The sequence below is a fragment of the Rhinolophus sinicus genome, chromosome 1, assembly GCF_057876585.1.
Source record: "Rhinolophus sinicus isolate RSI-liver-muscle chromosome 1, RSI-T2T, whole genome shotgun sequence".
NCBI lineage: Eukaryota > Metazoa > Chordata > Mammalia > Chiroptera > Rhinolophidae > Rhinolophus > Rhinolophus sinicus.
Window position 1 is genome coordinate 56,514,973 of NC_142501.1, and position 26,754 is coordinate 56,541,726.

The following is a 26,754-nucleotide window of genomic DNA, read 5'->3' on the forward strand; positions in this document are numbered from 1 at the left end:
TGTTTTGGGTGTAGCAGAACATAATTTGAAATATATTCTAACATATAGAATCAAATAGAGTCTTTTATGCCTCATCAAGATAGAGAAACCCTCTCATATCTTTTCTTAGTATGAAATCCAGACAACTTAAATCTTTGTTTCCCAAATGTAGTCTCAGGATTACACATAAGAATCATCTGTGTGGTTATTTAAAATAAATATTCCTGAATCCCTCTTTCTCTGAATATGAATGCTTTATAAACTCCCTGTGCAATTTAACATATTGAACTTTGAGAAGTGCTGCCCTAACTGGAATTGATCTTAATGCCATGGCTATAAATGGGAACATTAGAAATTACAACTGAGAAACAGAAAACGAGAATGAGATTTAGAGACACTTCCAATTTGATTCAGTTAAAGGAGAGAAGAGCTATAGAAAGCAGTGGTGATATGAGGTCGCTTGAGGATTATTTCAAAAGAAGCCAATGTCAAATCATCTTCACTGAAGATAACATAAAAACAAGAGACAAAGGATCGAGTGAAGCTAATCAAGAGAAAGCAGGATTTGGAGTTATTGATCCCTATTGTGAATGTCCGGAGGCTGCGGGGGAAGAAGAGCATGGATCTGTGGTAACACTCACTGGCCAGCATGAGGCAAGGGTCCTCCATCTCGATCCTCCGCACCTGGGCCTTCAGGAAGAGCTGGAAATCAATGCCCCTGGCCTGGGAGGGGGTCGTGAAAAATCGGGCAGGAATCCGAGAAGTGTCTTTGTGGTCCTCTTGGCCAAAGCCCAGACTGAAGAGGACATCTTCTGCATCTTCTTGCACCTTGTCCAGAATCTCAGAGATGCTAAAAAGAGGGAGTTGGGATAAATAGGGGCAACTTTGAGGCACAGGGTAATCCAGAGCTTCTTTGACTTTGAGAAAGGCTTTCCTTTCTCTGAACCTAAATTGTCTGTCTGAAACATGGGAATTATAATCTAACCCTGGTTTAAAAATGGAATGAGGTGCTATCATAGTACTTGGAATAAATGATTACAGGTGAATGAAAATTTACTATGAGAGGATTTGGACAATCACAGGCAGTATAGACGCAAAGAAATCTTGTGGTTGTTATTAACCAGGCAGTTCCCACTTGCACATACAAACTACGATGCAGCTGGCTCTGCCAAGTGCTTTGCAACTTGCCACCTGGTTGCCCTTAGTGGTTGTGTGGAACAATGAAAGAATGTGTGTATGTAGGGAACATAAAATTCATTTTATTCTCACTCTGGGGGTGAAAATTTTTCAATACGGTATGTTCTCACTTAACGTATTCAATAAGTTCTGTGACTTTAAGCAAAGTGATATGTAATGAAACCAAATTTACCATAGGCTAATTGTTATAAATAACAGTTAAGTTCCTATGGCATCTCATCAATGTTATAACAAAACGGCGTTGAACAAAACGTTATTTGAGGACTTGCTGTATAGGTTATGTTCAAAACCTGATTTTGAGAGACAGAGCCCTTTGTATCATCGTTTTCCGTACAGAAACCCTGCATTATAGAAGATCAAGTTCTCTCTCTCTCTCTCTCTCTCTCTCTCTCTCTCTCTCTCTCTCGCTCTTTCTCTGACACCAACCGTATCTACATGGGAATTTGTATACCACCAGTCTGGGTGACACAAGAACTCAATAACTATGCATCCCAAACAGTAGTGGGGGTGAGAGGGGCTGTGAATTATTTGAGACTTTGAATAATCACTGTCACTCTTCAGAAAGGATGCTGGGCTTTTTGATCCAAATAGTGACCATCTTGTTTAATTAATAGCTTGATAATCAGAATCCCTGGCTCTACTTTTGTGCTTGTCACCTAAGTGCGGATTTTATCTCCATAGTCTCAAATTTCCTTACCTGAACTGTGGGCATGTCAGGATCATTGGTTCTCAATCATGGCTGCATATTAGAATCACCTTGGGGGGGCTTTAAAAAATGCAGATATTTGAGTTTTATCTCCAGAGATTTAATAGATTTAATTGAACTGGGGTGTGGCCAGGGTTAGGGCTCAGTGAAGACAAGTTACTGAAGATAGTTACATGGCTAATAAGTCTCAGAACCAGGTCTCAAATTCAAACTTTCACTCCAAATTCCAGACACTTTTTTTATACCACACTAGTTTTCACCACTTTCTATCTTGTTTTAAACTTATTTGTGTGTACATTTTGTTCACCCTATTGGATTGTTGAACTTCTGGGGAAAATTTTATTGCTTCATTGAATCAACAAATAAATCAATTAATCAGTACACTTATTGATTGTTTATTGAGCACTTACTATAAGTCCAGGAACTGTGATGGTACCAATACTACACCTCTTGGGGTATAAAGTTCAGTGGAGAGACACCTGTTATTTTACACACAGCATCCTGCTCTAAGCAGTAGATTCCTCTAAATCCCCCATCATTATTGAAGCAAATATGACCATACTTCTCAATTATGTGACGGCATAAAAGCTCCAGTAAGATATCTTAGAAAAAATGGGCAATGGTTCTCAGTTCCATTCTCTTCTTCCTCTTATCTTCCCTACCCTTCCACACCTGCCAGACTTGGAACCTACCTTGAACTAGTCTTGTTGGTTCCACCAGTCATGCTACTGGAAGCCAAACTGCAGCCAAGATTGAGTAGCTGGCAGGGTCGGGCAGTCTCCAGGAAACTCCTGCAGGGATCAGAGATGAATCTTGTAAGCAGTCTGCACCCTGGCTCTGAGATGTCCCCTGTTGGGCATAGTCACTCCTTGCTGGGTACCTTTGAACTATCTACTGTGAAAACTCAGTGTATGGCCTCATTCCTGATGGGAAAATCTCACTCTATTGTGAATCTTTAGCTCTTTGTTTTTAGTCTCTTTGACTCTGACACGTACCCCGGTGCAGCAGCTCTTGAAGGAGATACCGTTCAGCCGCGCTGCACCTTACACTTACCTGGAGAAGAGTTTGCCGCTGGTGGCCAACAGTGTGGCTGGACAAGGAATAGAAAGGCAGAGAGAAAGTTAGAAGGGAAAATGAAAATCACCTCAGCTGCTCTTATAAAGATTATCAAACACAGACCTGGAAGCGACACAGATATGGCAGAGTACAACTGGACCCAAGCCTCTGAACTTTTGAACCATGAGTGGTGTCAGAGTTCCTCTGTCCTGAGGAGTCATTCAGCCCTTTAGGCTAGTGTTCCTGTCCCACCATTGAGTTTCTACAGGTGCCAGGAGACATTAGGAGTTTGCTATACCTCCATGTTTTATTTAAGCCCTTATCTTCCTGAGTGCAGTCTCTCTCTTATATGCAGTACTCAGGCTGTTCTGGGCTTCTTACATAAAAAAGTGTTTCAAAGGTGTCTAGGCAGCCACTGTTACGGTGACTTTATATGTTACCTTCCCAGGGGCCAAAGGAAAACTCCAATGATGGACCAGTAGACATCCTGATAGGCTGGTGAGGAAGCATGTCTGGGCATGTGACGTTTTCTGAGTTTCAAATTAGATCATATTGTGATTGTTCTTTCTGTACGCATAAGACCCCAGGATGGGCTGCTTCTTTCTGCAGTTCTCCCCCTTCCATGCTATCCTTGATTCATCCAATGTATGACCTCTTTCCTGATCTTAACTGCAGAGAACTGTGCCACTCACCCTCTGCTCCAAGGGTCAAGTCATCTTCAAAGCTGGTTCCATGGCTGGGGCACCCTGTTAAGTAATAAGGCAAAGGTCACAAAACAATCAGCCTCGAACACACACGCGCGCACACACACACACACACACACACACACACACACACACACCTGTAAATATGAACATCTACAACCTCTCAGTCACATCAGACATCCACATGTTTCTAAAACTACCCCAGCTATACATATACAACTTTAGAAATCACATTGATATTTCAATTCAGAAAGCATCACATGAATGCTCACCTGTAATTAACCTGTCCCCTCTATCGCTTAGTCATGTACACAATCCTCTGCCAAATAGTAAGCACATTGGGGTGTGCACTCACACAGATAAACCCACATTTTATAAAGCCACTAACAGAAGATAATCTTTGAGTGCTGGTGAGCCTGTGTGCTCTGAGCCAACGCTTCCTCAACCTTCTGGACTGCCTTGTGACCAGTAATCGGCGTTTTGCAGACAGTTACAAGATAGTCAGCATTCTTATGCATGCATGTGATGTACAGATACACACACGTACGGCCATATCACTATCCAGGTAGAAGAACATAGAAGAAAGAACAGAGCCCTTACTCACCATTGCACATCGGCTGCCCCGCTTCCTCAAAAAACCCTTCTTCAGAGTATCTAAAAACCAAAAATAATCTTATAGATTAAAATCACTACATTTTCCAAGGGGCTTTTCCTCAAATATGTCCCACAAGTTCACATAATTTTCCAAGGAGAGTCAGTAGTATTTAAACTGCTCTTATGTTGAAGAAAACTAAGCCCGTGGTTGTCTGGCCGACACACTCATGGAGGCAGTTGGGGGAGCTGGGATGGGAACGCACTGTATTGTGCTGTCCTTGCCCTGACCACATCATTCAAGTGAGTTTAGCAACAATTCTCCGGCTTACTCCTAGGGAGAATAGGAGAGAAGTAAAGACAGAGAAATACATTTATAGAAGCAAGGGTTTGGGTGCATAATTCTACATCACAAAAGCGAATATCGAGATTTAAAAAAAACTTCTAGGGGATTATCTTATCTACTACACCTCCTTCCTTCTCTTTGAGCCACGCTCTTGCTGAATATCATGTCTTTCAGGAAGCAGCAAAAACTGTATCTTAGTTAGAGATTATATTTTTACATTTTGAGATATGGGCTTATCAGACATTTACCATCTCACAAGAAGAACAGAGGGAAATCAGCGTAAATGGTCGTCAGAAACAACTCAGTTTTCTAACACGGAAGAAATTATTTGTCTAAAACAGGTGACTGAAGTAGTCTGTGAAAAAGCTTTGAACTAGGACCAGAGCACCTGGATTCTAGTCCTGGCTCCTTGCTGTTGCTATGTTCTCAAAGGTACATGTGGGGATTTGGATGCCTAGGTATTACTGTTATCGAAGCCCACTTTGAGCACTGACGTGGTGTGAGTTTTATAGTTTGCTTTTCTAAAAGTTTCAAAATGGAAGTTGCACATGATGCTTTGAATGTAATCTCAAGTGGAGGCTGGAGCGGAGATTTGTTGAAGTGAGTTATTGGGAAACTGACTGGAGCACATCCATTGGAGGGTCTGAAACGAGCCTTCTCCTTTAGCGGTCTCCAGTGGTCCAGATAACTCTCAGGCTGTTGGAGAATCGCTTCATGAAATGTGTTACAATGGCAAGGGTTTACTAATTGAGCATCTGTAGATCAGTTGTGTTTATATTTTACAAAATAAATCCATACACACACACACACACACACACACACACACACACACGTTCGCTGGTACTTTGCTTTCAATAATTTAAAAAAATCAGCCAAGTTTTCCAAAATCTAAATTTTTATATATTTCAATGAAAAAGACTGTACATCAAGGTACATTATAAAAAGTGAAATGATACCCAAGCTAATTAAGAATGGGTAACTCTAATTAACACAACTCAAGCTACAAATATATACTTCTCTTCCTAATATATAATATTATACATAAAATATTATTTTATTATACATATAATATTATTACATAAAAGTATATTTTAATATAACACTACAAACAAATGTTAGTATATACAACATTACAAATATTAGTATAAATTAATATTTATTACCACTACTAAAAAACACTATGATAACCAATATAGTCAACTACTGGAATACTGAGATTTACTACCGCATTAGTGCTTGTGCTATAGCTACACAATAATGCAGCTAAGCTCCTAAAGCCAATGATTATTATCACTACAATAAAAACACACTATTATTGCACTTCTGGGTATGTACTCAATGGAAATGCCAAAATATGTTCACCAAAAGAAATAATAATATTCACAACATTCATAATAACCCACAATTGGAAGACCCAAATCTCTAATTATTATACAATGGATAAATTTTATGATAAATATACAATTTAATGCTACACAACCATAAAAAAGTATGACCTATTGCTACTTGCAAAACATGGATGAGCACCATAAACATGATGCTGCACCAAAGAAAGACACATAAAACAGTACATATTGTATGACTATTTACATAAAGTTAAAAAACTGCAAAAGTTGTCTATGATGTTATAGGTTAGGGTACTGGTTACCTTGGTAGCTGGGTAATGAATGGAAGGGGACAGAAAGGGACTTCTGGAATGCTGGTAATGTTCTGCTGCAGGTTTTAGGTGTGTATTCTCTTTTGAGAAATTCCTTGAGCTATGTATTAATACTCGTTTAATTTTCAGTAAATATTTTATACTACAATGTAGTTTATATTAGTGTTCTTTTAACAGCTTTGAGGTAGAATTGATATACAAAGAACTTCACGTAGTTAATGTATACAGTGTATTGAGTTTAGACACATGCAAACACCTGTGACGCTGTGGCCAATCACGGTAACAGACATATCTATCTAACAGCTCCCAGAGTTTCCTTTTCTTGAAGAAAGAACACTTAACACGAGCTCTACCCTCTTAACCAACTTTGAAGCACACAGTACAATACTGTTAGCTATAGGCACCATGCTGTACAGCCTGTCTCTAGAACTTGCTTCTCTAGCATGACTGCAACTTACACCCATTGACTCGCACTACAATTCATATTTAAAAAAAAATACTAGTGATATGCATGCTATACTTCAATCAAATTTATATTAAAAGATACCACTGATAAAATTCCTTGTTTATCCAAAGCAAAACTTGCTACTATTCTTTCAATACAAGTTTTTGTTGGGTATTCACCTTATATTTATCTTCTCTAGTTGTGTACTGACAGGCATGTCCATAGTCTCTATTTGAGGACCAGCCCAGGATGACCTTTGGGACAGTAGGCTTTTCTAGGTGTATGTGGAATCATCACAGCAGTGTAGACATGGGCCTGGATCTATTGATGCCTTCTTACTAAGCATGTTGATTTGAAACTTCACGGTCATCACCTAAGCCCCAGGCCTTTCATGGATTGTTGCTCACGACATAAAATCAATGACTAGGGATGGGATCCATAGCTGCTCCTCTCTCTCCATGTTTGCATTGAAAGGTCCCTCAAGTCTGAAGTACAAGAGCCAAGGTACTGCTCTCCTGTATACCCAATTGACAAAGAGCAGGGAGGAGGACTGGATTGTGAGAAGAAGCATGTGGCTAATTTGAGCTTCTTCAAACAATTTCCATAGATTTTGCTTGCAGAGATTTAAGTTGAAGTCCATGCAGATGATTGTTGGGCTCCCAACGCAAACTCTGATGATTCATAAGCAACACACTCATGACCTAAAAAATCCCCCAAGAGCTTAAGAGGAGAAAGAAAAAGGAGAGGTATAGTCTGTAAAGATGTACATGTTCTAAACTTGAAGCAGAACAGTCTGCCATTAGATTCAATTACACCGAGAGACACTGACACTAAATTACCCAGGAAGTTGGTAAATTTTCTTGGAAAGCTTGTCAGAAACCAAAACCTTCTTGCTATCAGAGGGTGTTTGGCATTGGAAAGAAAATGGAAATTATATGACCTTGAAACAAAATTTGAGAAGGGCCTCCTAGGGCACCTGTAAACAGAGTAGACAGAAAATCAGTGAAAATGGGTTCCTGATCCATTTTCTTTCCTCTGAGGTCTTGGCAGCCTAAGAATCAAAGAATATGGTAATTCAGAAGGTCATATTTAGAACGCATTTCCCCCTGTCTTCTTCATTGCCTATTATCAAGATCAAGTATTCTCTTCTACCATCAATCATCATCATCCTTTAATTTTTCTGACTCTTCCCATATAATTAAAAATATCACATACTTATTGGGGAGGATTAGAAAATACAGAAAATTTGAAATATTTTATGAACTAGTCCCCTTCCAGAGACAAATATAAGCATCCTAATGGACTTTCTTATGGCCTTTTTGAAGTTCAAATATTGAAAAACTTTTTAACACACAGAAAAGCAAAGAAAATATTACAGATATTGTAGCATCTGCCACTCTATTTTCACACATGTAAACATTTTGTCATATTTGCTTCAGCTCTCTGTTAATAAGAAAAATATTAAAGATATAACTAAAGTCTCCTTTTACTCCCATTTCTTCCTACTTTCTTCCTTCCTAGAGGGAACTACTGTCCTGGAGTTGATGTGTTTCACTTCTGGACATACTTTTTGGATAAAGAGGTAGACAGAAAGATAGGTAGAGAGATAAATGACAGATAGGTATATAGATAGATAGATAGATAGATAGATAGATAGATAGATAGATAGATGGATAGATAGATGCTAGATAAATAGATGGATAAACAGACTTATTCTGGGAAATTTTAAGGTAACATAAAGCCCCTCCTTTATAAACTTTACCACTCATATACTACTATAGAGCGTAAAACTTGTACATACTTGTACATATATCATTTAAATCTCAAAATAAACTTTATTATTTTAGTTCTCCACTGTATAGGTGAGGAGTCAGAGATAGAAAGCATTTCAGTTGTTTGCTCACACTTGTTTACACAGACAGTGAAAGAATTAGGTTCGGATCCTGGAGTCTTTTCACTTACCAGGCTACCTTTTCAACATGTTTTGTTTCAGGGTTTATTTTTGCAGAATATAGGTGGGGAAAGGTGATTTCTGGAGTTTACAATCTTGTATTTCTATGAATTCATTCTTTTCAACTAGCGTGTTTGAAGTCGAGGAGCATATTTTAAACTACCCTCTAGACCATTCAGACAGTCAGTAGCTATTGATGTCAATTGATAAGACTCAGGAGAAGTTAATGAGATAAAGACATTAACTGAGACAACTAGTTCTGTTGTACAAATCCAGTGAAGGATTTTAAATCCTAGGACAGTTCTCACACACCAAAACCTGCGGACATACCTATTCCCATATTCCTTTACTTCCCTATACTTTGATGAACCTTAATTGACTTTGAAGTCATTGAATTGTGAACCATTAGGATAATAAGGATAACATGTTTTATAAACAACAAAAACACAAAGTAAATCCTTCCTGGCATTACCTTCTGGGACATAGTTGAAATAAACAACCTTGGATTATTCAATGCTACTCATTTCCTACCAAATAAGCAAGGATGGGTTTATGTTATGTTAATGGATGAGTTTAGATTAAAGCCTATGTTAAGCTTAAAACATTCCTTTAGGGGAAATAAAGAGCAGACAGGAGTTATAAATTCTGAGAATTCATTATCACACAAATGATCAGACTTAAATGGGTCACAGAAGCTTTCCCCTCTGTGTCTGGGTAGACTGAGCCTAAAATGATACAGGCTGATGGGTTGTGGGGTCTCATATTTTAAAGTGTTTCTGAGGAAAGAAATACTACATTTTGCTTTGAAGTACCTGCTCTAATTCTTCACTGCTTTGAATGACTGAAAAACCCTTAGCCCCTCTTCCTGCGTTCTGCAGTAGAAATAAATAACAATAGTGACGTCTTACTCTGATCATAAGAACTAGGTTTCTAACTCCTCTTTTGCTACACAGCGTTAGACTTCAGTCTGAAGGAGAAAGCAATGGCATAGGAATCTGAAACTAAGCCTAGCCATTTCCCATAGCTACAGATTTCCATCATTCTTGGCTTTAGACTAGATAAAACATGTATTTCCAGACCTCCGTTCTAATGTAGTCTCTACTTGAGTCACAGCCCCAATGCTCACACTCACCCAAACCCTCACAGTCCACACCCCCACCACCAATTGCAGCCTCACTTCTAATCATTAGGTCCAATTCAAACCCATTCCCTGTTTCTCAGTTCCCACGAGTCAGTGCCTGTTAGCATGTCCAACCATCAACGACATTCAACCCATTGCATCTCTAGCACTTACCCACAATCCTGCAGCCAGTCTTCAATCTTAGTGATTGGATTCCCTAGAAGAGTCAAGCATCAGATCAGTGTGAGAAGTGAAGGCAATCAGACTTCTTCCTTGTAACTCACCCCATTCTCAAGTTTATTCTTATATAAGCCACATCATGAATTCTTTTTTCTTTCATTAAACTTTTCTTTAAGATATGAGAGGACTATACCCATGTATAAAAATACTGGGTATTTCTTCTCTCTCTGCCTCCCTGCCCCCTTCCTCCCAGGAACCTGGAACATGCCCAGGATATCAGGCCCACTGCTCTCTCTTCCCCTAGGTTTAGGAATAGGGGTGGACCTTCTCAAAACAAACAAACAAACAAACAAACAACAACAAAACAAACAACAACACACACAAAACAAAAGAAAAAGCACAATCTTGTATTTATACAAGATCTAAAATTTTTTTTTACTCTCATGGCTAGAGTCTCATTTGAACCTCAAAGAGGGAGGCTCTGAGAGGCGTGTAGAAAAGGTACTACCTACTACTATTTCAATGAGACAAATATGTCCTCGAGAAGTGAGTGACTTGCAAAGGTCACACATCTTGTTAGTGACAGAGTTTTAGCCAGAGTCCTGGCATTCGAGTTGAGTGTTACTTTATTTTAGACAAAATAAAACACCCTATAACAGTCACATAGAATCCTGACCTTGAATCCTACAGACAGCTTCTCAGGATGATACAAAAATGTGCCTCTTTCTTTTTCCTAATCTCATGCCTGTCTCTTTCTCACATAATTCATGTCTTGTATTACTTTACCCTCCTCCCCTTAAATTCATTGAAGCCACTCAAAATGAGCCTCCCTGAGGGCCTAGCCTAAACAAGGGACCCACTGCCCACACTCTGCAGACCTGAGCCTGATGCCGTGTTTTCCCTGCAAGACAATGTGGAAGTCTGATGTCGAACTGCCTCTTACCTTCCTGAAAAACGTCATCCAGGCTGGACGGCTCAGGATCCGGGACATCCTGCAGGGCAGCTGCAGCCTCCTCTTCCAAGACCTGGGTCTGCCAGTGGCGGCTCTGGCGGAGCCAGGCCCGTCGCTTCTCCCAGGACGTGGGGCTCAGCACGGAGCCCTCCATGGCCTTGGTTCAGAATTCAGGGCTTCCTGCCACGGTGATGATGTCCTGAGAGTTGAAACACAGTGATACTCCCTCATCCTCCGTTTGGAAACCACCACTTCCTGGGTTGCCCCCACCTCCTTCCTGGCTGTACAGAAGGGAGCATGAACCCTCTCTGCCCATTGGGGAGGTGGGAGGAGGTTCTAGCCCTTCCTCCACCTTCCAAAAAAAGAAATGCCTGAAAACTCTAAATGCCCGGGCATGTCTTTCAAATCAGTAAGTCTAGAAACGTCAAACATCACATGATTTAAGGAACATCGAGAAAGCTCTTCTGACTTAAAGAATAGCTATTTCTCATGATAGCTGAAACATTGTATTGGAAAACCTTTTCTTTAATCTAAGGATTTTGTCTATCAGAATCTTCCACTAAAATCAAAATATCTTTACATTAGCAATTTATAAAATTTACTTTATTTGATCCTTATAGAGATATATGAAGAACGTTCAGATCTCAAATGCTGAACAGTTTCTCTAAGTTCCCACCACCAGGATGTCATTCTAACTATAGTCATTCGGGATATGATTTGTTTTGTTTCCTGTTTTATATATTAGGGTTCTCATAGGATTTTTCTCAGAGGAAAAAAATCCCACAATAAAAGCAACAAGGAAAGCTTGCCTTGAGCAATTAGCAGTCCCCACCTTCAGGATCACCACTTTCTACTTTGTCAGCTTGGGTTTACCCATAGCCACGAGTTAATTCTCTAGTTCATCAATGAATTTGTATTTCAGTTAGCACTGCCTAATCAATAGCTCTGTGTTCTTCCGAAAGGTGAATTCTGATGGCACTCGTCACTTATTCAAAGAGGAAGAAAAAGGGGAGGAAGCATTCAATTGTCCAAGTACAGCTTGAAAAAACTGGAGGCTAGTGAACATTCATTAGTTTATATCTGTCCTCTTGACTCTTTCCCACCTGCCACACTCACGACCCATGACAGTGAGTCAGTGGCAGTAGGACGCTTGCTCTCAGCTGCCTTGTCCCTCTATTCCCTGGAGGTGCCATAAGCGACTTCGTTGTCAAAGCCACACTTTAAACTCGTGGAGTAAGGGAAAATAAAAAGAAAAAAATAAGAAGAGTACCAGTTTCTAGAGACTTCTGTTCCTCAAACTTTAGAAGCAAAATCATTAGTGAGGCATTCAACAATTTAGGCACTGAAGTCGCTGTTTTTGAAAAGCACAAGCTGAACACAAAACACATTCCTCGGTAATAAAATTGTTTTGGATGCCTTGCTATAGATGAAACATAGTCAGAGAAAAACAATACACAATTACTGTTGCTTGTTCTCAATGACTTTACTTCAGGTCCAGCCTAAGACACATTTTTCTCCAAGGAGAAGGAGCAGTTGGCACTATAAAACCTTGTTAACCTTGGGCACCTGGCCCTTTGTGCACTGCCTATGCTTTTCAGGAGAAATTAAATGATTGAATTAAGTGTCTGACATAGGGAAGCCACAAAGAAGGGTAGCAGAGATAACTTGTCATTTGGTCAGAGCTGTTTGAGATGATAAAAAGGGGATGAGACTGCCACTAGAAAGATTTTAGGAGAAGAGTTTAAAAAGCCTTGACCAGAGTTTATTTACCTAGTTCTGCATCTCAAAAATATTTAATAGGTTGGTGTCAGTGAGACCAGAGAAGAAAATGTCAAAGGCTGACGTGCCTATTATCTTCAATTTCCAGAGCAAAAGGACTTCACCGAAATCACAAAAACATGTCAGCTCACAAGAAGAACATTTTTGGTGATTAGGGGTATTTAAAAGTAAGGCAGGAAAGCAGGAAAGCAGGAGGGCAGGAAGAAAGGAAGAGAGGAAAAGAGGGAGGGAAGGAGGAAGGGAGAGAGGGAGGAATATTTGACTCCCATACTTTATTCTGCCACTTGCTAATGGTATAACATTGGACAATTCAATCTCTCTCTCTGGTCCTAGTTTCTTAATGAGGACGCTCTAGCCTAGTACAGTGCCAGATTCTCAGTAATTGAGATGGCCTTTTTACTCGGGTTTCAGCATCCTGTGTGATATGAATCTATTCTACATTCTTCCCACATCTTTGAAAATATATTACATTCATATAGGCTAATTTCCCCTGTGCCCACCCCCCAAATGTTTATCTTTCTCTCAACCCTAGGTTTTTCTCATGTTCTTTACCAGCCCCCACCCTTCACCCCCTCAGCCTTCTGCGCACTTAACCTGCAAAGGTCAGCTCTTAACCGACTTTCTCCATGAAGCCAGGCCTGGCTTCTACAGCCTACAATGGTCACTTTTCACTGAGTTCCTTCCCTGCTTGATTTTCTTATTCGTTGTTCTTATCACTAATATACTCTATATTTTATTTGTTAATCTAATTTATTATTTACTTTTTTGATTAGAATATGAGCTCCATGAGGACAGAGATTTTTGTCTGGGTTGTTCTCTGCTGTGTCCCTAACGTCTAAAACGAAACCTAACTCATCATAGTTGCTTAACAAATACTTATTCTCTAAATGAATGAATATTTAGCAGGTGACTATTTCCCCTAGGAGCCTAGTGCCTTACATAGTCATCATAGATATATTTTGGGAGATTAGCTTCAACACTGTAACAATAAACTTATAATTACATGTTTACTAAGCATGTAAAAATGTTTTGGTTTGGAAGTTGGAAAAAAGAGATGAATATGAGAGTTATTCTATAACTTGTTTCTTCTCTAGGTGTTTCTATAACTATGAATAGAAGTTGTAGTTTCTTAATTATTTCTATTTGTTATTCTGTCCTGTGCACAGAAGTTTTACTTAATGTAAATACCTAAAAAAAAAATGCAATCGCCCTGTGCGATGTCAGAGGGATAGTGGATGGGGGGAGGGGGGATCACACAGTGTGAGGGATATAAATGATAAACGTCTAAGTATTGCTTTGTCTTGTGCACCTGAAACTAATAAAATTAAAAAAAAAGCCCATGAAAACAGAATCCTCAGTGCTTAAGAGTTCCAAAGAAAGGCTTACAGATAAATGGTTATTATAGTAATGACAACAAGAAGGCTAGACAAGTTAAGGACTCTGCCTACTGACAGTGACAGCCATTTTCTAAGCAGTGTGGGTGAGAATGGAATAATTTCTTCACTTGAAAAAAGCAACAATGGTCTCAAGTCTGAAGTAAAAGAAGCAAGGTATAGCTAAGCTAATCTTCTCAATTGTGGCAAAGTGGACATGGGAACTAAGGACTGAATAAGTTAATTTCCCTCAATCTCTGCCACACTTGGGTTGTAGAGACCTGTTCATGGGATGCTATATGGGAACACTATACGTATAGCAATATTATGAGACAGGGAGAAATAGAATCATCTGGTTAGTGGTAATAGGAGGAAGCTATGCTGCTGGGAGATAAGACACGGGGTATGCTTTGTGGAAATCTGGAGGAAACAGCAAATGATTATCAGGCAAGCACATCAGCAGTGAGAGTGTTAGAAATAATTGAAGGAGGGGTGCATACAGCTGTCAGGATGACACCCTTGAAGGCCTTGGGTCCCCTTGTAATAGAGAGAAGGGCATGGAGATATTTCCTCCAAACAAGTCATACAAAAACATACACCTATATATACAATGAGGTTTGGTGCAGTGAAGAGCACTGACTAGGAATCAGGAGACTGGGGCATCCTTCCAACCTTTGCGTCCAATTAATTGATTCCTGGCAAGTCAGTTAGGTTTTCTGTCTGGGCATTGGTTTATCTTCTAAAACATGAATCGGTGGGACTTGATATTGTACAAATTTGCCACCAATGCCAATGTTTATGAATTTCTTCTATTTGAGTATGAAATATTTGTAGGAATAATACCTATAAAAATGCATTTGTATCGTTTTCCCCATAAGGATTAAGAAACGGTCCAGTGGCCTCTGGAGTTACTTTCCATTTAGCAAACTCCCTTTCAAATTGATACTGACTTATGGGGTTCCTGGACTTCCAACTTTGGCTGACCCCAGAAAATGCTGAGCCTGAGTGAAGGAGGCTAAGAAGAGCCCAAATGAGTATGATTCAGTCAGGGGTTGCTCACTGACCTCCAGCACTTCTTGAACTTTTCTGCTTCTTTGCTTTAGCTTGTACAGTTTCATCCACCTTCCTCACTACCCAAACAAATTCTATTGACCCTTTGAAGGCCTACTCAAGTCATTTCCTTTCTGTTCCCCACCTCTAGCAACCAGCGCACGTGCTTATAACATATTTAACAAAAGATAAGTGGCTCTCTTTGCTATCCACCACTCCTTGTAACCTGTACCCTAAATCCTGTCCCAGGGCATAGCACAGTATCTTGCAACAGAAGGGGCTCAGTAAATGTTGTATCTGCAGAGAAACAAGAATCACACTGGTGCTGAAAAATTACCCTTATCTACTATATATCATAGGACAGGTGCTCCTGACTTTCTACATGCTCTCAAATCCTAATATATAGGTATGTTTTGTATACCTTGTAGTGAAGAGGAAAAAGCATTGGGGCATAGTCATGCCAATCCTTTGTTGATATAGTATAAGGGTTATGTAAGTCTAATTGAATTTATAAGTTTAACTATCAAATTTTCCTATCTCCAGAAAATATTTCCTAGAGTTTTCCATTCTAAGTTTTCATTCCTTGGTCAAAAGTTCCTTCTGGAATCTGAGTACCACCTTTTTCAATGTGGTTTATATTATAATCTTATATTTAATCTATCTTCTATGAGGATGGAAATCTAAAGCCTGTGGATATCGTTTCTCTGACATTCCCACTACTTCCCCAACCCTCCCCTCAAAAAACAACAAAAAACTATTGCTACTTGTCTAAATCACCCCAAAGCCTTACTTTTTCCTTTTGCTATCATTTCCAGCCCTTTGTCCTTTCTGCTTCCTAACATTTCACTAGAGTTCCACTTCCCAAATATTTCTCCACAATCTGTTAAGTGTTCTGGAATGTGACTACAACCAAATAAAATAGGAGAGAATTCTCTCTGTTCTGAGGATATTATAGTTAAAAATAGAAATTGCAACAGATAGGTTTGAAGCTAGACAAGAGAAATCACCTCTAGGGTTTTAATATTAGGGAGCTGTCAAGAGCTTTAAAATGAATATCTTTGAACAAAAATCATCAGCAGAAGCAGTAACTTTAGTAGCCGAACTTTATGGGTATGTTATTATCACTACACTGAGAACATCACATACTTCTAGTCTCTGTTTTCTAAGGAATGTAGTCAGAGCTTCACTATATGTTACCATAAGCAAGTCAAAGCAATAGGTACTCACAATAACTCATAATACACCATGAGATGTATTGAGTACCTTATATATATCCATAAAACCTTCCCGTGAACGACTTCACTTAATCTTGCCAATCACCTTTGAGCTAATTATTGTTATCTGAAGCTCAAAGATATGTGACTTGTCCAAGGTCATATATTTACGATCTTGCTGACATTTAAACTCAGGTTGGTTGGGCTTCAGTTGTACTGTCTTTCCACTAATAATAGAATAAGAAAACCCAAGATCACCATCCAGGTGTCAGCAGTAAATGTAATCTGGGATAAAGGAAAGGAGAAACTATTTTAGTAAATTCTCCTTTTCATATGCTACATAAACTCTCCATTTTACAGTCTAGTATAGAAGAGGCAGCATAAACCAAAAGTAATTTATATTTGGCTTTGTGACTAGCTTAGTGAAGGAAAGGTTGCTTTGTTTGGTTGTTAGCGTGGTTCTCCTTGACTCCAACTAGTGATTATGAAGCAGTGTTGCCTTCCTTAAGCTTACAGAGTGGGTTAGTGGCAAGGGCCCAGCTAGGTTCCAGCTGAGAGGAGAAAGTCTACCCGGAACTTCACATTACCTTTAGATTATTGTGGCATTCAGAATATTTACCAGCAGTGATGGGATGGCACAGACCAATCAGAGTTGATGCCAGTCACAGTCATGTAGCTGCGTCCTACAATGGCATGATTAGCGTGGCACTGAGTCTTTGGTGCCAGTCTGGGGAATCTTATGGGAGGGCTGTGATCACAGGGCTGGTCATAGACACTCAGAAGGCTTGAAGCAATAGGTATTTATCATAATTTGGTGTGGACATATTTTAACAACCAGTATGGGCCAACAAATTTGTACCTGCTAAATGTCAGCTCTGCTTACAGATATCTCACCATGGGAATATTTTTAAGGGGCTCGGTAAGGTGAGTAACTCTTGAAAAGGAAAACTGTAGAAAGAGCATGAAATAAGAGTAAGCCTTGTTTGGAATCACAGTTCTGTCTACTTACTGCATATGTGTCCTTGGTAAAATTACTTATCCCCTCTTAACCTAAGTGTCTTCATACATAAAACAGATAACGTACCAAACTTGTTGGGTGATGTATAACCAGTTGATGTATATTAAGTCCCTGATGTATAAAGGAGGTGCTTAGTAAATGACAGCTATTATTATTAATCTTCCCCAAGTCTAAACCATTCACTAAAGTTGGATCATTTTCAGGAATAAGGAAAGAAGGAAGGAGTGAACAACAGGGTACAGTAGTGTGTGTAAAATCCAGATGGTGAGAGAGGGAGGTTGCTGTAAAGCACAGATGAAAAATAAGCAATAACTGGGTCCTTCACTGTTACTTAACGTCCAAAGGGATCAGATAGATAATCTAATCCTGATCACTCATTCTGCAGTTGAGGAAACTGAAAGAGAAAGAAAAAGAGATGAAGATGGACAGAGAGAGAGAGAGAGAGAGAGAGAGAGAGAGAGAGAGAGAGAGAGAGAGGTTTACCCGAAATCACAAAGAACACTAATGGTTATAAACGAGACTCACACTCATAAGTTCTGAGTCCCAGGTGTGTGCTTTCTTCCTCTATATCAGACAGCCTTTCTCCTGCCACTCTTGGTTTCTAAGACCCAGCCCCAGGTTTTTCTTTAGCGTTCTTGGCCTCCTCCCAGGAAAATCTATCAGACAGAGACCTCTCTTCTCTTCTATCTGTATTGTTCCTACACCCCAAGCAGTACCTGTGAATTGGGACTGAGAGTAAAAACAAGCGTGGGAGGAGAGAAAAAGGAAATGGACTTTCCATGATGGGGCCCATAAGACCTTCCACATCTTGTCCAAACTCACAACCAAGACACACATCACTGCCATTGCAGAAGGCCATGGGAAACCCCAGGACAGCCAATATTTCTGTTTGTAGATGGGACAAACCCCACCTCAAGCCAGATGGACTGCCCCCTGCCCCCATTCTACACACCCCAACTGCGACATCCTTTTACATGGCTTCAGAGATAAGAAATATCTTCCTAATTTTGAATTTTCTTTTATGTCACTGCAGTTTGTAAGATCATCAGAACAAAAATTACCCTGAGTATAGCGTTTGAGCATTCTGAGACGTCTATGGTCTAAGGGAGAATTTCAATCTATTTCAGGGAAAAGGGGGGATATTATTTGATCAATAATACCAAGAAAAATGCCAATTCATCAACATAACTCTTTCCCCTTCCTTTTTAATCCCTCTCTCCCAAAATAAGTTCAGCTGAATAAATACTGAAAGAAGACCATCTAAGACCTCTTTTTCTCTCCTTTCATTTCTTCCTTACTTCCACCCCCCTGATGTGGATGAGTTTTATGCAAGGCTTGTAAACTACTACAGGAAACGTTAAAGTTGTATATTTGGGAAAAAAAGTCATCCTGTGCTCTCATTGTCAGGAGACACTACATTTTTTTCATCTGGATGGGCTCTAAAGACATCAAAAATAAGAAACATCAGTTCATCTGACTGGATTACAGATAGCTCAGTCGAAAAATGAGAGAGAATGTGCAGATTTCTTGATCATCAGGTTAGTTCTGTGAAGTCATATCGTTAATGCTTTATTTCTATTTGCTTGGTAATGAAGATATTTCTCTCCTGTACTCATTTTTCTTCTTCTCTCTTTTTCTTTCACAATATCTGAACCTTCTCTTCTTCTCCTCAACATCTGTGTTCAAGCCTCTCTGCATTAGGCCTGGATGTAGGCAGGGCACAGAGTACAGTGGGTATCAGAAGACTTACTTTGGTATTGTCCTTTAGGTGGAAAACAGCACAGTTGTCAGTCATCAAATGGAAGTAAATATCTGATCTCCTTCCCTTACTGTAAACCAGCGTGGACCTTGTGAATCGTGATCTGAGCTGGGCCCATACTTCCTCTCAATTCTCTGTTAGAATATGAATCATAAACCTTGAATAGAGATGACTGTGTTGGGTCTCTATGGCCACAACATAGCGCGTAGTCACAGGACTCCATCTAACTTTCAGAAGACCAAAGGAGTTATAAGAAACTGTTCTTAGTAAGGGTGGAAGGAGTTTCTAAATTTCCCGGGGTGCTCGTGGATAAGAAATCATTTGATAGATTTCTTTCTGCCCCCTTTGTTCTATATTCAGCTTATCTTTGATAATATGCAGAGACAGATAATAAATGTGGCTTACCCTCTTCTTAATAATAATTCATGTTAGAGGAAAATTGCACCAGATCTTTAGCTCTAATCACTCAAGCCTAACAACTGTTAAATCTGAAGCTTGGACACATGAGTTGAAAGCTTCCTACTTCCAACCCCCTATCCTTGGCACTGCCATGTATTGTCTAGAAAGTCCCCTGGCCTCTCTACTGGGCCATTTGTGGTAGATAGAGTCACTAGTACTTCTCTGGGTATCTTTTCCAAATCCTTGTGGTTTTATAAAGCCACTTCTTTGGAGCTCTTTTACCTTGTTCTTGTTCTGCATTGGGGACCTACCTCTTTTCCACCACCCACTGGTGAGCTCAGTAGCACAGCAGGGGCCTGGGAAAAACCCAGTGTAGTAGATCTTTCCAGTCCTCTACCCTCCCCAAAACTCGTGTAGTTGGTGACATGCTCAGCCTGGCTACCCCTGCGGCAAGGATGTTAGAGGAGCAAAGAATCCATCCCCCCACCCCCCAGGGTTATGTAGGTCATTGAGTGGTCAACGTATCCATCTCTGAGATGTACAGCCTGAAAACCAGCACTGAAGGGTAGTAGTCTGTCTTGAGCCTTCCAGTTAATTTGGCCTGAGGTTGTCCAATTGTGTAAATTCTTCATATTAATCCCAATATATCTTGCTGTAGTTTATCTCCTCAACGGTTTGTTCTATGGCTTCTGAAAAAAGAGTTCATACCCACAAAAAGAAAAATTGATTTATGCGAGGTAGTGAGAGGTAGTGAGAGTTATGGACACTAGAACGAGACCTGCAACGACGCTAAGAAACTTTTCTCCTGGAGAACCTTTCAAAGTTAGAATCAGATTGAATTTACAGCAAAAGTCAGTACAGCAAAGCAGAGAGGAGGTTCTCAAGTGAGAAAGGTAAAAAATTTTAAATATTGATTCAGGTCATCACAGGAACCCATGTTTTGTGACCCTAGAAAGATGATTTCTCTGGTAATATGAAGGAAATAAGAAAGTAAAGGAACCTCCTTGTTCGGAGAGGCACAAGGATGAATTTTTTAAAGTTGAAGTCAGGGGTGTGGGAGATTTTCTCCTGACTTTTCCCTTTTCTTCACAGCCTGATTTTTCTCTGATCTATTTCCTCCTCTCTCTCAACACTACCCTAAATCAGTGTAGCCTTAAAATTGAGGTGGAAGTTGTACTCACCAGTTTGCTGGTAGAGAGCTGAGTTTGAGGTGAAGCGGTTATCAAAGCTGGGCCAGGCCCTTCCCGGGTATCGGGACTGAAGTGAGGACAGTGAGAAAATGTCATATTGCATATTGTACCTTTCTCTCTATCCTCATTAAACTGCTGTTGCAAGCTTGAAAGGGGAAGCGGAAATGAGAAAACACATACACAAATGCAGAGTCCCCGCCTCTTACCCCAGCCACATCCTTCACTTTAGCTCAGGAGGCTGAAGAACAAAGTGTCTGAAGTCACGGAGCTCACCACGAGTGAGCCCTTCCCGGCAGAGAGCTGCACTGGTCTTTCCAAAACAACAGGAGAGCTTTCCGATCAAAGGAAAGGTGCAGCCCACTTAACGATGTGCCATGTACGTATAGGAAAGTCTTCCTTCCATATAACTAGGATTCCACTGCCTCAAATAAAGCTTTCTGTCCCCAGGAAGAGAGGTGTCTAAAACTGATGGTAAAGCTCTCTCTGGAAAATTAACTTACATTTGTCTCAGAGAAGATGCTTACAGCCCTATCACACATTTCAGAGGGCTCTAAGCCAAAATGGATCTGTTTTCATAATTATTTCACACTCCGGTAAATTCCCCAGCAGCTTGTTTTCAAATACTGCATACCATCTAAGCCACTTTTATTCTGAGTTGACTTTTTAGCACTTCATTTTTATGTTCAAACCACTTCAAAGCTTTCCTCTTTTTAAAAGCAAATGATTTTTTTCCCAAGGAATTTTTAAACCTGGATGTTTAAAAATCCATCACACTCCAGAGATGTCTCCAATTTATTGGCTTTCAGTTTCAAGAAGCCTTAGTAAACCCCAAAAGGTTTTCCTAATCCTCACTTTCAGCCTGACTAGCATTCAGAATGGCTGATCATCCCTCTCCCAACTTCTCCAATATCTGCTAATACTATTTCTTCTTTTTTGGATGTTGCACCATTCCAGCTGTCTCCTATCTCTCTTTCCTTGATCTATTCTGTGCCCTTTTCTGTATAATTTATTTACAAATATTTATCACTCTAATATGCTAAATGTGACCGCTTTTTGTATGTTCATTCTTTTATTTATAGTTTCTTGACTATAACTACAGTTGGATCTCTTTTTACCATGTCCCCAAATTCCATTTCCAGTTGCGAATAGGACAGCTTCACTAGATAGCCATAGTATAGCTACAGTATGGTGGAAAGAAACCTAAATAAAATTCTTGCTCAGCAAATTAAGTTCTCCAAACATTGTTTTTTTCAAGGATAAGATGAGTAAAGTCATAATTCTCTCTTTAATACACACACAAACACAAATATAGCACATTCATTTACATGTAGAGATGAAAATGTCCAACATATTTTCATGTATATAGTATATATGTGTGTGTGTATATGTGTGTGTATATATACACACACATATATGTGTATATATGTATATATACACATATATGTTTTATATATATATACATATATATATATTTTATTTTTTTTAATTTTTTTTTTTTTTTTGAGAATTACCTCAAAGTCAATGGTAAAAAACCAAACCTAGCTCTCCATGGGTCTCTTTATTGCTATTCTTTTCTGTACAAATTAACTGCAAAAACTAAACTAATGGAACACTTAAAATTCTTTTTAACCCTAAGTTTCTGAAATTCAGTACTTTCCTTAACAGCTCTTTTCAATGCGTTGGGGATAGGGAGAGCACCATCTCTAGAGGATGTTTATACACATGTGAGGACATTTTCATTTTTAGAGCAAGAGAAAGCTGCTGCTGCTACTTAGTGCCTGAGGACCAGAGAAGCTGAATGTCTTTGAAGGCACAGGCTTGTTCAGCATAAGGAATGATTGTCTCAGCCAAAATATCAGCATATCAATGAACACTGGTAGGTTCATTGGTAGGAGAGTAGATAGGCTTCAGAGTCAGGCTCTGGCACTAGGTGGCTTTGTAGTCCTGGACACATTAATGAACATATCCAGGCCTCAACTTCCTTATCTGCAAAATGGGAATAATCTACCTAAAGGAGGGGTTTAAAGCTATAGAATAAAGGAACGTAGAGTTTTTAGTCCAGGGTATAACTCATGGAAAATGCTCAACACATTATAGCCATTTTTTTAAGGCTCTTTAATACAATGCTTTCAATTTTTTTCCAGCACGCTATATGTATCTGTATCTATCAAAATGACCTTATTCATTAAAGATGCCATTTCACAAGAAAATTTCTAGAGATTTTTTGGTTAATTTTAAAAAGTGCTATTTTGATTTATTTTTCAAAAAAAAAAAAGTTTTCTTCTTTATAAGCAGTTGCTGAAAGTCAAAGGTGAAAGCTACATGATTCTTAGGAGAAGGAAGTCCAGGGTATTCGTCTATGTTTGCCTTTTTCCTCAACTTTAGAGTTTCTCTCATTCATTCTCTCTCTCTCTCTCTCTCTCTCTCTCTCTCTCTGTCTCTCTCCCCCACCCCCATACTTCTTCCATCCTTTGAAAACATTAAGTGTCTCTATATCATTGACATCGTACAGTACTCTGATCATATATTTCACATGTATCCTGAAAACAACCAACTGCCCTTTTTGTGCAAATGCAGTTCAGGATTTCAGAAGGTTTTTATGAGATTTTGTTCATTTTTACCCCCTGGTTAAAAATTAAAACACTTATACTAAATGAGATGATGAGTTAGATCTCTACTGACTATATGATTCAACAATTTAGTGCCTCATCACATGGCCAGTTTGTCATTCTAGGGGGCCCTCCCTCAGGCTTTATGGAATTTAGTAAAACACTGACTTGAGAGTGAAAGAACTTTAACACTTACTATATGATAGCTACTTAATTTTACTCAGTATCAGTTTCCTTGTCTGACAAATAGAGAAATATTTTCTGAGATCCTCTTGCCTCTAGAAATCTATAACATGTACACACACTATTTTTCTCTTCTCTCATGTGACTGGTTTATTATGGAAAATGGAAATATTAAGTGACAGATCTTTGGTAAGCAATCATTATAAAGGTACTAGTGAATGCATTAGAAAAAACTCCTGTCCACTGCAAAACTTGCTTTTGAATGATATTGTCCTTCAGACATGGAACATGATAACACTGATAAGAACATTTTCTGAACACGGGTGTGTCCATCAAACAGATGAGCTGGAGTTAGGCATAAGTTCTGAAGCTGCAGATGTGAGAGCTCAGCTGGCAGGTTGCCCAGCCAGACATGGGGCAGAGCCAGGACAGCTACCCAGAGCGGCTGTTCCGTGACACAGAAGCTGCTGCTCACAGCCTCTGCTCTGCGCCCAGGAGCTGGGCCCCTCTGCTCAGGCCCAGGTGCACGTGATCTGCTTCCATTTCAGTTCTCAGCTTTCTCCTCTCACAGACCCTGGGGTTTGCAAACACCCAGTTTTCACTGAGCCTGTTCCTTCAAATTCTTGATGGGAAAGTTTGAGTGAGTTTCCTTCGTGTACCAAAGGCTCAAAAGTGGGGAGAGAGATTGGATAGAATCCTAGCGGAGAATTCGGTGGTGGTTTAAATAATCAAAGGTTTTCTGAACTTTCTCCAGACAGAAAAGGGGCCTGCAATGGCGTGTCTTGTTCTTCTCTCCACATCTATGGTCTGAAAATAGAGGATTCCAAGAAGTGGGATTTGCTAACTTTTCTAACCCATTCTCCTGATTCACTAAACTTAATTGTAGGAAAGTTCTTTCTTCTGTTTTGCTATATCTTCCCTATTTGTAAGTCCAGCAGAACTGAACAGCAGTCTGTCACAGGCCTCTGTAGAGGGTACTCCTTTAGAGATCTGAAATTATAATGCTATTCAGGTTGTATTTTATTGGGAATGTTCTAAGTGCCAGAAATAAGGTAGACCCAGGGGGATAGACAGAAAAATGCTATCCCTTAGAGGGCTTACTCTTTAATGTAACTAAATAGTTTGGGGAAATCCATAGTTAGAAAAAAGACAAACCTGATTCTTTAAGGCACAACTTCTTGAAGCTTTTAATTAGCTGCTATGAGTTGTGACTCTTTTAGGAGAGAATTTGTATTTCTTAAATTTATTTATTTATTTATTTATTTATTTATTTATTTATTTTGAAGGGCTTCCCAAAGAAATTTGTTTTGGGAAAGTTGTCCTCTGCTACAGCCACTTCAGTTCTGTCTTCTCCAGATTAAATAATGATGTTTATGTCTTTCATCATACTCAGATGGTTTGAACACAGGATTGTTTGACTGCCTGGTGAGCCTGCGTTGTATCTTCTGTCAAGCCTGTTTAATTTAGAAGCACAGGACCTCTCTGGGGCCTCAAGTGTGATTCACACAGTTAGTGCTCAGTGTTTTATATGACCATCAAGGAGGACAGAGCTGGGGCTCATAGGATGTACGTATAAATACGATGGAAGAGAAGAGATCTGGGGATTTAGTAGGATGGGAATCAGCGGCCTTTTGGGGCTAGGACGACATAATGAACTTGATCTAGGACAACCTCACGGACTTGAGGAACAAGAAATGTGGAATACTTCTGAGCTGAGTCTCCTTGTCTCTAAGAAAAGAGGCTTCATGTAGGGTTTCTCTTTATACCAGGTACCTGGTACAAAGTAAAGTCTCATAGCAATGGTATTAGGTTGGTGCGAAAGTAATTGCGGTTTAAAAGGTTAAAAACAATTGCAAAAAGCTCAATTACTTTTGCACCAACCTAACATGATTGGTGGTGGGAAAAAAGAGGGAGATGACAGAAAAGTAATAAAAATTTTTGGGTTAAAGAGAATTTAAAGTGGGTTGAATCTTGGAGAAATTATGGAGCAAGAGCCAGAGGGTTACTGACCTCATGGAATTTGGGAACATTTAAAATTGGAGTCTTTAGGTCTCTAAACCTTTAAAAAGGATAGGCATTAAAAGTCACAACAGCAGGTAGAATTTTAAGGTTGCTGTACATTTGGAATAAGGGGAAAATGTAGGGTGAGTGTGTGGTTAGGGTTTAGAGGCAGAACATGAGAACTTGGGTTACAGTGAGAAACGGGCAGGAGGCAACAGATTGGAGGAAGGGGTGGCTCTTTTCTAAGCCTACTGCCTTCTCTCTTCTCTACAAAAGGGAAGCCCTGAAGCTCTGAGGCCATTTCACCGAAGTTAGACTGCATCCCCCAGCCACAGTGGACTAGAGACCCTGGTGGACAGAGTGGACACAGGGGTGGGAGAGGGTGTGGGCCAGAACCCAGTGATGGACTCGACAACAACAAACCAGGATTTCTGGAAAGACGTTAAAATGTCTCACCAGTGTTGTGTCAGTTGGTCAGAGGAAGTGGGATAACTGTCACCTTCTGATCAGAGGCAGCACTGCAGGAGGGGGAAATGGTATATGTGTCAACCCCAGTGTTTGCTATGCCCAGGAATCCCAGCTCCAAGGAGAGTTCTCTTTGTTAGGTTTAGAGGAAAAGAAGGAGGACGAGGCAGAGGAGAAGAAAAAAGAGAGACTGAACTAAAGAGAAGCACAGAGAGAAAAGCTAAAAGGAAGTGATTCACACACAGGAGAAAGTGAAACTGAAGCGTAACCACCCAAACTGTGAAAGGCAAATTGGGCTACCTCAGGGGAGAAAGCATCTTATCTTTTGCAGGCACCTGCCCTGCCATGACCATCCTCCCCCTTCTTCACCGAGGGAACACCTCCCTCCTCTAGAGTCCCCTCCCGGCCTTACCTACTTGGACTAGCAACTTGTCAGGCCTACCTTAGAAAGTAAGAGTAAATGAGAGGGTGGATATGAATGAGATCTATGTGTTCTACAATTATATACTATCATTTTTGTTATACTCATGATGAACTTTTTTCCTCTGAACTTCCTTCAGTAAAGGAGCGAGGAGTCAAAAAACCTTTAGGCCTTGCCCCATGTCTTCCCTGGATTCCAGGTTCCTTACCTATAAAATGATGAAATGAAAATAAATGATCTTTAAAGTTCTTTCCAGTATAGTATTTTATGTTTCTGATAATGCTAGCTACCATTTATTGAGTAAATACCCTGTAAAAACAATTACTATATCTTCACTCTAGTCCTCAAAACAATCTGTGAAGTGAATATTAATATCATAACCCATAGATGAATGAGACTTTGAGCAGAA

General features: G+C 39.7%; 1 protein-coding gene across 3 annotated transcripts in view; it reads right to left on the reverse strand.

Annotated features, from left to right (window-relative positions):
- Positions 1-20,812, reverse strand: part of TESPA1 (thymocyte expressed, positive selection associated 1) — a 32,428-nt gene extending 11,616 nt beyond the window's left edge. For all 3 annotated transcript variants that reach the window (XM_074325599.2, XM_074325598.2, XM_019724383.3), the window contains exons 1-8: positions 20,658-20,812; positions 10,876-11,083; positions 9,927-9,969; positions 4,247-4,296; positions 3,631-3,684; positions 2,936-2,972; positions 2,575-2,673; positions 621-829 (exon numbers count right to left, since the gene is read on the reverse strand). In XM_074325599.2, the coding sequence (XP_074181700.2) occupies positions 621-829; positions 2,575-2,673; positions 2,936-2,972; positions 3,631-3,684; positions 4,247-4,296; positions 9,927-9,969; positions 10,876-11,038 (655 nt within the window). In that variant the 5' untranslated portion in view covers positions 11,039-11,083; positions 20,658-20,812. The remainder of the gene's footprint in view (positions 1-620; positions 830-2,574; positions 2,674-2,935; positions 2,973-3,630; positions 3,685-4,246; positions 4,297-9,926; positions 9,970-10,875; positions 11,084-20,657) is intronic.
- Positions 20,813-26,754: the final 5,942 nt, after the last annotated feature.